The 11890-nt window shown below is 39.2% G+C and overlaps 1 protein-coding gene across 1 annotated transcript; it reads left to right on the top strand.

The window, feature by feature from the left end:
• The first annotated feature begins 331 nt into the window (after positions 1–331).
• LOC107825016 (uncharacterized) lies at positions 332–8991 on the top strand. Its single transcript, XM_075244755.1, has 4 exons — positions 332–537; positions 7820–7969; positions 8160–8300; positions 8678–8991. Exons 1-4 carry the CDS (start codon positions 412–414, stop codon positions 8855–8857), a joined length of 597 nt encoding a protein of 198 aa, XP_075100856.1. The 5' UTR covers positions 332–411; the 3' UTR covers positions 8858–8991.
• The last annotated feature ends 2899 nt before the right edge of the window (positions 8992–11890 follow it).

Raw genomic sequence — 11890 nt, 5'->3', positions numbered from 1 at the left:
GTTTGATAAATACCATAAAATAATTATGCTTTGATGGCCAAATATTCATAATTTTGAATGACAAAATCAACTTTTCAGATAATTAATTTTTTATAGGAGTGAAGGTTTCAAAATTCTCCCAAGAGACCACGTTAAAATTTAATGGAAAGGTGTGTATCTTGAACAGGTCTTGAAATGTTCTTTTAAAAATACTCAATGTCTCCATTATGACGAAATTATTATACAAAAAAGATAATAACGAAGAAAATTGGAGTTGACTTTCTTGAGGCCCAAGTTCCTTCTTTACATTTAAGCAGTAGTATAATTAATTTTCTTCAAAGAATCATTCATCGTTTTTCTCCACGTAAAACCCTCTTAATATTTTATCTACACCTTCAAGAAATCGGGTTTAGAATTTTTACAAAAAAATTCATGGCATCAAGCAATGAAGCTTCCAGAACCCCTGAAATCAACTGGAGAATTGAAAGAGCTTTAAATTTGATACACAAGGAAAATCAAACTCGAGCTAAGATTTTTGAGAAGTTACAAGAGAGAAAGGTAACTAGCCTTTTTTATCCCCTGTTTTTATTTCTGTTTCATTTTTTTTCGCTTGTTTCTTAACTAAGATAAGCTTAAATTATAACATAGATTTCAAGGTGTAAAACTTATCGTTACTCATAATATATACGTAATTATAACTTTACGAAGTTACAAGTATATCTTCAGAAGCCCCATTCATCTCTTTGTTATTTCCCAAATAGTTGATATTCCCAGAATCCGAAGTTTTCTAACATTTTCAAGTCTTAAACGGTTTACTATAACCCATTGGATGCAATTTAGACTTTACCATAACTCATTGGGCGTGACCTAATGGTCTGTGAAAAGGATAAGAAATACGAGGTCGTAGGTTTAAATTTCAGCGGTGGGAAAATGTTTTGGTGATTTTTCCCGATTTGTCCAAATCTTGATGGATAAAATTACATGATACCTGTTGCTGGTGGGAGGTGGCAGGTATCCCATAAAATTAATTAAGATGCACGCAAGATAGTCCGGACACTCAACAACAATAACGACCCAGTATAATCCCACAAGTGGGGTCTGGGGAGGGTAATATGTAAGCAGACCTTACCCTACCCCGAAGGGTAGAGAGGCTGTTTCCAGGAGACCCTCGGCTCAAAAAAAAGCAACAGGAGCCGATATATTAGTACCATAAAAAATGCATAATACAATAACAGCAATATAAGAGATATGAAATACAGAATACGAAATACGAAATAAATGGTTGGTATAGTAAAACTAGCAGGTAAAGCCCTGCATTAATAGACGGCCAATTATATTCTCAGTCTAACTCCTAACTGGCTAGTCTCACTCTATTGTGCTGTAGAAATATTCACAAGTTTCCCCTAACCTACAACCTTAATGCTCGACCTCCATAATTCCCTGTCAAGGGTCATGTCCTCAGTAATCCTAAGTCGCGTCATGTCCTGTCTGATCACCTCTCCCCAATACTTCTTAGGTCGCCCTCTACCTCTCCGCATGCCCACTACAGCCAGCCGCTCACACCTCCTCACCGGTGCATCAATGCTCCTCCTCTGAATGTGCCCGAACCATATGAGTCTTACTTCCCGCATCTTGTCCTCCATGGGGCCACGCCCACCTTCTCTCGAATATCTTCATTCCTAATCTTATCCATCCTTGTATGCCCGAACATCCACCTCAACATCCTCATCTCAGCTACTTTCATCTTCTGGGTGTGTGAGTTCTTTACCGGCCAACATTCAGTTCCATATAACATGGCAGACCTAACCACTGCTCTATAACCATCCACTGCTCTATGGTTATAAAAATAATAATATCTTGGTAGCTTCTTATACATAATTTATTTACAAAACTTATTAGTATCCCTTTTCTCGGAAAGTAACTTTATGAGCAAAATTGAAGAAGGTAAGTTGACCTTAAGGTAATAAAGAGAAATTGCGATTACGGCCAATTTCCTTTGTGGTGAAGCTAAAAACATTGTATATGAATTGTTGAATTTATTTTGAATATATTGCGCATATCGTTATCCTTGCAATGTTGCATCACAATAACAACAACAACAACGACCCAGTATAATCCCACAAGTGGGGTCTGGGGAGGGTAATATGTACGCAGACCTTACCCCTACCCCGAAGGGTAGAGAGGCTGTTTCCAGGAGACCCTCGGCTCAGAAAAAGCAACAGGAGCCGATATATTAGTACCATAAAAATGCATAATAAAATAATAGCAATATAAGAGATATGAAATACAGAATACGAAATACGAAATAGATGGCTGGTATAGTAAAACTAGCAGGTAAAGCCCTACATCAATAGACGACCAATTACATTCTTAATCTAACTCCTAACTGGCTAGTCTCACTCTATTGTGCTGTAGAAATATTCACAAGTTTCCCCTAACCTACAACCTTAATGCTCGACCTCCATAATTCCCTGTCAAGGGCCATGTCCTCAGTAATCCTAAGTCGCGCCATGTCCTGTCTGATCACCTCTCCCCAATACTTCTTAGGTCGTCCTCTACCTCTCCGCGTGCCCACTACAGCCAGTCGCTCACACCTCCTCACCGGTGCATCAGTGCTTCTCCTATGAATGTGCCCGAACCATCTGAGTCTTACTTCCCGCATCTTGTCCTCCATGGGGGCCACGCCCACCTTCTCTCGAATATCTTCATTCCTAATCTTATCCATCCTAGTATGCCCGCACATCCACCTCAACATCCTCATCTCTGCTACTTTCATCTTCTGGATGTGTGAGTTCTTTACCGGCCAACATTCAGTTCCATATAACATGGCAGGCCTAACCACTGCTCTATAAAACTTACCTTTTAGTAACGGTGTCTCTTTCTTGTCACACAAGACTCCCGACGCTAACCTCCACTTCATCCACCCCACCCCTATACGGTGTGTGACATCCTCGTCAATCTCCCCGGTCCCCTGAATAACCGATCTAAGGTACTTGAAACTACCCCTCTTGGGAATGACTTGAGAGTCAAGCCTCACTTCAACTCCCTCTTCCGACGGCTCAACTCCAAATTTGCACTCGAGGTATTCCGTCTTCGTCCTGCTCAACTTGAAACCTTTAGACTCAAGAGCATGTCTCCAAATCTCTAGCCTCTCGTTGACGCCGCATCGTGTCTCGTCAATTAGAATAATGTCATCAGCAAATAGCATGCACCATGGCACCTCCCCTTGAATATGATGAGTCAGTGCATCCATCACCAGGGCAAATAGGAATGGGCTGAGCGCAGACCCTTGGTGCAACCCCGTAACAACTGGAAAGTGTTCAGAGTCGCCTCCTACTGTCCTAACCCGAGTCTTAGCTCCAGCATACATGTCTTTAATCACCCTAATATAGTCAACCGGGACCCCTTTATCCTCTAAGCAGCTCCATAAGACCTCCCTAGGAACCCTATCGTACGCTTTCTCCAGATCAATAAACACCATGTGTAGATCCTTCTTCCTATCTCTGTACTGTTCCACCATCCTCCTAATAAGGTGGATAGCTTCTGTGGTAGATCGCCCCGGCATGAACCCGAACTGGTTGTCTGAAATAGACACCGTCCTCCGCACTCTCAATTCTACCACTCTCTCCCAAACTTTCATGGTATGACTTAGAAATTTGATGTCTCTAAAGTTGTTACAGCTCTGGACATCACCTTTGTTCTTATACAACGGGACCATTATACTCCACCTCCACTCTTCAGGCATCCTATTAGTCTTGAATATAACACTAAACAATGCAGTAAGTCATTCCAAGCCTTCTCTACCCACACACCTCCATAGTTCAACCGGAATTTCGTCTGGCCCGGTAGCTCTGCCCCTTCTCATCTTATGCATTTCCTCAATGACTTCATCGATCTCAATGTCCCTACAATTACTTAATTCATGGTGATTGTCGGCATTCCTCAATTCCCCAAGTATAATATCCTGATCCCCTTCTTCACTTAGAAGTTTATGAAAGTAGGTCTGTCACCTCCTCTTAATCTGGTCATCTCCTATCAAAACTTTGCCGTCATCATCTTTTATGCACCTCACTTGGTCCAGATCCCGAGTTGTCCTCTCTCTCGCCTAAGCGAGTCGGAATAACTTCTTCTCCCCACCTTTGTTCCTTAGTTCCTCATACAGACGAGCAAAAGTTGTCGTCTTAGTCTCCGTCACTGCCATCTTCGCCTCCTTCCTAGATACTTTATATCTTTGACCGTTCTCTCTCTTCTCCTCCTCGTCAGTGCTCCCTACTAACCGGAGGTAAGTCGCCTTCTTTGCTTCCACTTTACCTTGGACAGCTGTATTCCACCACCAATCTCCTTTGTGGCCACCATTGTGGCCCGTAGATATCCCTAACACCTCTCTCGCCGCCTTTCTTATATAGTCCGCCGTCGTCGACCACATTGTGTTTGCGTCCCCACTACTTTTCCAAGCTTCCATTGCCGATAACCTTCCTTCCAACTCCTCAGCTTTATCCTTAGTTAAGGCGCCCCACCTAATCCTGGGGCGTCCTTGTACTGACCTCTTCTTCCTCCTTATCCTAATACAAATGTCCATCACCAAAAGCCTATGCTGAGTTGAGAGGGTCTCACCTGGGATAACCTTGTAGTCCTCGCACAACCTTCTGTCGCATCTCCTGAAGAGGAGATAGTCAATCTGAGTCTTCGCCACCGAACTTTGGTAAGTAACCAAATGTTCATCCCGCTTCGTAAAACTAGAGTTCGCAATGACTAGATCGAAAGCCTTGGCAAAGTCCAACAGTGAAATGCCCCCTCCGTTCCACTCCCGAAACCAAAGCCGCCATGCACCTCAGTGTACCCACCTGTAGATGACCCAATATGACCATTGAAATCTCCTCCTATGAATAACCTCTCAGAAGGTGGTATACTACGAACAATCTCATCCAACCCCTCCTAAAAGCGCCTCTTAATATCCTCATCCAAGCCTGCTTGCGGTGCGTATGCGCTAACGACATTTAAAGTACCCTCACCCACCACCAACTTAATAGTCATTAGTCTATCATTCACCCGCCTGACCTCTACCACGGACTCTCTAAGATGACTATCTACCAGGATACTCACTCCATTCTTACCCCTCAGGACACCAGAGTACCACAACTTATACCCATCCACGTTTTTCGCCCTCGATCCGACCCACCTAGTCTCCTGGACACACGCTATATTAATCTTCCTCTTCTGCAGGATTTTCGCCAACTCTATGAATTTACTCGTTAGTGAACCTATGTTCTATGACCCGATTCTCAACCTATAGGCTCCCTTGCCCCCTCTACCTCCCCTGCTACCCGACCCACCCCCTGACCCCAGCCCCACACTCTGCCCCACCCGAGGACATGCCTTTATTCTATCATCCCAGACTGTAGCCACTACACCTACACCAATCTAGAGAAGACTCGCTAGAGCACAACGGACAACAAATCAAACTGGAAGGAAACAAGTGGTAACTAGTATCCTAGTTGAAAGGTTTAACTATTGCGAAGTAAAGTAACAGTAATTTAGCTAATACCAAAAGGGAAACAGTAAAACAGGAGGTACCAACTCCCGATAACCAAACATGTGGCTGATTTGCTGTACTCGATGTAGTTCTACGCTCACACACCACTTCCTACCGCCCTTTGCTGACACTCGTCCAGGTTGTTTTCCTTTGCCAGTGCTCGTGCGCCCAACTTGTCTCCAATACTCCGAGAATTCCTGAAAATACAGAAAATACCACGACCCAAAAACCAGAAGGAGCTATCACCGCTACCACTTACTAACTCCGATGACTCTGCCACTGAGCAATCAACACCCGCTACTGGGTTCAAAATTTTCTGAATCGAGTGAAGGTCCAATAACAGAGGATTTGAATCTCAAGCCCAGCAGAGAAGAACATCAGCAAAATAACTGAACCAAACCCAGAAAATCAACGCCAAGCCAAGAGAAATCGATGTCAGTCCCTCTAATTACAGCTTTCTTCTTCTTTTATTTTTGATTTTTGTTTGGAACTCTTTTTTTTCGGATTTAGATCTGTTTGATTTTCTTTGAGATTTTGAAAAGTTTGTTTTTCAAATCTTTGGTGTTTCTCTGTGTGTATCTTCCGTATGTTATTCTCTGTGTGAATAAATCGAAAATAGATAACACAAAAAATAAAAGATAAAATGAAAATAAAGTAAAAGATTGAAAAGAACAAACCGAACAAAAAGGAAGAGGCCTTCGGGAACCAAAAGTAAAATCTCCTAGAGGTTCTGTCTAGGACTGAATAAATGTTGCATCACAATTTAACAAAAAAAAAAAATTGTCGTTACCTCTAGATTTCACGAGATTTTAGAAATTTTTTATTTATTTATTTTATTTTTGGGTGGGGAGGTATATTTAGGGGACTTGGATCTTGTGAGGATAGTGATATATCACTTCTTGTTTCTTAAACTAAACAATTTTCTTTTGAGAAAAACACACTAGGAGCCCGTCTTAAAGACTTTATGCTAAAATGGTCTCTTTTTCAAAAAATGATAAAATGTGACTCTTTTGAAGTTCTTTTTTTTTTTTGTTATCGGAGTTTCTATTGTCTATTTTCGTTTTCTTGAGCTGAGGGTCTCTTGGAAATATTCTCTTTATTCTCTCATGGTAGGGATAAGGTCTGCGTACATTCTACCCTTTCAGATTTTACTTGTGGGATTTTACTGAATTATTATTGTTGTTGTTGTTGGTGGTGGTGGTGTATGACCCTTTTGAAGATTTTATTACATGTATGTCTCCTCCCTTCTTGTGCCCAAGTTCGATCTAAGGCTCTCCCCATTTTTCTTTCTTTTCTTTTTGTTTCATTTTTTTTTATTCTCCATTTCACTTTGTTTTTTCTTTTTAATATAGTATCGCACTCTATTTACCCTGTTTCTTCTAAGTTTTCATATTTACAGAAAGTAAATAAAGTTTTTAAAAAAATATATACATATTCGGTCAAAATCCATAATTGATCTACAACTTAAATACATATTTTTTTGTACAGAATTCGGTCAAAAACTATTATTTACATACAATTTATATACAACTTGTATACAATTATATAAAGTGTAGATGTTTTGTATACCGTTTCTATATTCGGCATGCAAAATATATACAATTTGATTATATCTTCTTTTCGAGTTTTAATATGAAATTTCAACCAAAAGTTTCTTGAATCTTCACCAAATTCCCAATCATTTACAACAACATCCAATCCAAACAAAAAATAATTTTTTAAATTTCGATTCTCAAATTCAAAGCTTTTAAGCTTTCTAATGGATTAAAATAGTTTCCAATTCAATCTATTTGCTTCTGATTAATACCATTTTGTTTATTAATTTCAAAAATGTCAAAGAATTTAACAGTCTTCCCTTGTTCAAAAATGATAATTCATTCATTATTTAACATAGAAAAAATAGAAAATACGAAGAAAGAGAAAACATAATAGAATTGCTTGATGCCAAATCTCTTTGTTCTGGTAAAGGTATGGCTGAAGTTGACAAGAAAAAGACCAAATATTCTTTTGTTAATTTAAAATTTTAGTTTTAGGATAGAAGAGGGAGAGAAAATATGGAAGATTAGAGTCTAATACATTATTTTGTATAAAATTGGTAATTTGTATATTGACTTGTAATTAAGTTAAAGCCTCAATAGTGAGGGTAAATAAATTTTAAAATTGTTATAGATAAGTAAAAATCTCTAACCATAATCGTACTATTGGAGCTATTGCCATAAAAAATATTTGTTACTATAAGTTGCGTTATTCTACATTGTTTTGACCGACATTTTTTGCATTTTGGTGTGGTCCTTACTCTATATGCAGCATGATAGAGACAAATTATCTGAAAACATAAGAAGGCTACTACCGTTCCCATATTCTTATGAGTCAAGACGACGAAAATTTGAATATACAGAAGAGACTTTCTTAGGTGTCTACAGTACATGTGAAGCAAAGCCTAATGAGCCTCTATCGGTAAGACACTTTCCCAAGATTAATCTTCTTTTGCTTCTTATGGCATGCAAGGACTTGGGTGAGATCGAGGTGCCCGAAACGCATCCGTGTTTGTACTAGGAACGCTAAGTTGTCCAAATTAAACTACCGACGTCCTAAATCTGATTATTATGTTGAGGCTAATTAACCATTTACCTTTTGTTAATTACAGATTAAGACTTTGTGTTGCAAGACAAGACACGGGAGTAACTCTTTAGCCGATGAGAAGAAGATTTTTCGGGAGATAACAGCAGCAATAGATACAAGAGAAGTCGTTGAAAGTGCTAAAGAGACCAAATTCGTTCACAATAAGGTACGGGAAAAATATCAAATCTAAATATGAATTTGTCTTCTGCATGTCCATGGAATTTTGATAATTTTGCTATATATTTTCGAAGATGAATATATCTCGCTCTGCCCCACCCCAACAAAGCTTTTAAATTAAATTCGTAATGTGCCCCATACCCGAGTTGAACAAATAGTACTTTACTCTAAAAAATTGATCCCTTCTTACTTAATCCCTATTTTGTAATGCGTGTTTAATATCTAAGGCATCATTAATTGAAAGAGAGGAACGAAAATTCAAAAACCATGAACATCTCAGGAAATTAACGAATAACTAACGAGAGATGTCTTACTAATAGTTTAGCTAATTGACATTAATAACTTGACTTCCGTGATTTTTTGCAGGTTCTCTTCAACCAAACACATCCCATCAAAATGATCTCCAATGCCAATGTGGAGAGGCTTAAACAGAAAATGCACGTCATTACAAAAGACATTAGATCTATCGAGAAGCGTTTAAATAGAATTAACCAAAAGAAAGACCAAATGTATGCACAAATTCTTACACTCCAGAAAACAACATGATACGTATTTGTGACTGCTTTATCGACTACTTAATATTTTTTACATCAGAAATCACTCACTTTATTATAGGTTTTGACTTGCAATGCTCTGTGGTTGTAGCATAGTCTAAACTTCTACATCAAAAAAGAATTACTTTGGTCTCCTAATAAATAGTATTTGTATTTGTGATAAATGATGGAAGTCAACACTAGTAGAATGATTACTTTGAATGACACAAATTATGTCATTTGGAAGGGCAAAATGGAAGATTTGCTCTATGTTAAGAATTTTCATCAACTTGCCTTCACCACTATAAAGTCTGATAATAAATCAGATGAAGAGTGGAATTTGTTACACAGGCAGGTTTGCGGCTTTATTAGACAGTGGGTTGACGATAATGTTTTGAACCAGATTTCTAGGGAAACACATGCTCGGATCCTATGGGAGCACCTTGAAAGTTTGTACGCTCGGAAAACTGGAAACAACAAGATGTTTCTGATAAAGCAGATGTTGGGTTTAAAATACCATGATGGTTCCGCGATGACAGATCATCTGAATAATTTTCAGGGGATCATGAACCAGTTATCTGCTATGGACATTAAATTTGATGAAGAAATTCAAGGCCTATTTCTACTTGGTTCCCTACTAGATTCTTGGGAAATTCTTAGAACTTCATTATAAAATTCTGCTCCGGATGGTGTGATCTCTATGGATCTTGCCAAGAGCAGCCTTTTAAATGAAGAGATGAGAAGAAAATCTCAGGATTCCTCCTCATCAGATGTCTTGGTGACTGACTCTATGGGGGAGAAGCAAGAATTGGGGTTCTCAAAATAGAGAACATAATAGAAGCAAATCCAGAAGCTGACTTAAAGATATTGAGTGCTATCATTGCGGGAAGAAAGGGCACACAAAGAAGTTCTACCGTATTTTGAAAAAGGAGAATAGAGACAAGGAAGAACATAAAAAAGATGGCAATCGTGTGGCCACCATCACTATAGAAGATCTTGTTACCGTCCTTGATGCATATCTGATAAATATTGCTTGTGATGAGTCAAGCTAGGTTGTGGACAGTGGTGCCGCATCTCATGTGACATCAAGGAAGGAATTTTTCTCATCCTATGCTCAGGGTGACTTTGGAACTTTGAGTATGGGTAATGAGACTGTATCTAGAGTGGCTGGTGGTGGAACGATTTGTTTGGAAACTAGTATTGGATCTAAACTAGTTTTAAACAATGTAAAGCATGCACCTGATGTTCGTTTGCACTTGATCTCTGTTTGTGTTTTGGATGATGAGGGATATGTTAGTACCAATGGTGCTGGAAAGTGGAAGCTCACTAAGGGCTCCATGATCGTGGCTATTGGGGAAAAGCGTCGTGGTCTATACTGGACTACGGCCTCTACCTGTGTTGATATAGTAAATGTCGTTGAGAGCCATAACTCTTCAACGTTATGGCATAAGAGGCTTAGCCACATTAGTGAGAAAGGACTAAATGTTCTAGCTAAGAAGAAATTGTTGACAAATTTTGAAAGTGCAAAATTAGAAAAATATGAGCACTGCTTGGCTGGAAAACAAAAAAGAGTTTCTTTCCAGTCTCATCCTCCTTCAAGAAAGACATAATTGCTTGAGTTGGTGCATTCAGATTTATGTGGTCTAATGAAGACAAGGTCTTTGGGTGGTGCACTTTATTTTGCTACCCTTATTGATGACTTCTCAAGGAAACTTTGGGTCTACATCTTGAAGACTAAAGACCAAGTGTTGGGTGTCTTTAAGCAGTTTCAGGCTTCAGTTGAAAGAGAAACTGGAAAGAAGCTGAAGTGTATTCGTACTGATAATGGTGGTGAATATTGTGGACCGTTTGACAAATACTGCAAGTAACAGGGTATCAGACACCAGAAGACTCTTCCTAAGACTCCGCAGCTTAATGGTTTAGCAGAAAGAATGAATAGGACCTTGATGGAAAAAGTTAGATGTTTGCTTTCTAAAGCAAAGTTGTCGAATTCCTTTTGGAGTAAGGCTTTGTTGACCGCCGCACATGTTATTAATCTATCCCCTGCAGTTGCTTTACAAAGTGATGTTCCAAACAGAGCTTGGTATGGCAAGGATGTTTCCTATGACCACTTGAAAGTATTTGGTTGCAAAGCTTTTGTACATGTGCCTAAATATGAGAGGTCAAAATTAAAAGCTAAGACAAGGCAGTGCATCTTTATTGGTTATGGCCTTGATGAGTTTGGTTACATGCTATATGATCCAATTGAGAAGAAGGCCGTGAGAAGCCGTGATGTTATCTTCGTGGAGGATCAAACCATTGAAGATATTAACAAAGCGGAGAAGCTATAAATCTCCAAGTTCATAAAGGTTTAGTTAATCTTGATCACGTTACTCATACAAATGTGGATGATGTTGGTGGGCTCAACGATGATGGTGATGCCCAGAACCATATTCCAGATCAGCATATTGATGGTGATGGTGATAACAATGCTAATGTTGATGAGGTAGATGATCCTACTCACGAAGTTGTGGACGAGTTAGATATTCCACTCAATAGGTCTTCTTGACCTCGTACTCCTTTCTCCCATTATTCACCCAATGAGTATGTATTACTCACTGATGGAGGAGAACTTGAATGTTATGAGGAGGCCATAGAGGATGAGCACAAGGATCAATGGATTGAATCCATGCAAGATGAGATGAAATCTCTGCATGAGAACTATACTTATGAGTTGGTGAAATTGCCTAAGGGCATGAGAGCTTTGAAAAACAAGTGGATGTTCAAAGTTAAAACTGAAGAACATAGTTTGAAACCCAGATATAAAGCTAGATTGGTTGTCAAAGGATTTGGTCAAAGGAAAGGTATTGACTTTGACGAAATATTTTCTCCTGTCGTGAAAATGTCCTCCATTCGGACAGTTCTTAGTTTGACTGCTAGTCTTGATTTGGAGATTGAGCAGATGGATGTGAAGACTGCTTTTCTTCACAGTGACTTAGAAGAGGAGATCTATATTGAAAAACCTGAGGGCTTCAAGGTAAAAGGTAAAGAAAATCTTGTATGCAAA

This window comes from Nicotiana tabacum, chromosome 22 (genome assembly GCF_000715075.1).
Source record: "Nicotiana tabacum cultivar K326 chromosome 22, ASM71507v2, whole genome shotgun sequence".
Taxonomy (NCBI): Eukaryota; Viridiplantae; Streptophyta; class Magnoliopsida; order Solanales; family Solanaceae; genus Nicotiana; species Nicotiana tabacum.
Note: the sequence above shows the minus strand (reverse complement) of the source record. Positions and strands in the feature narration are given on the sequence as shown.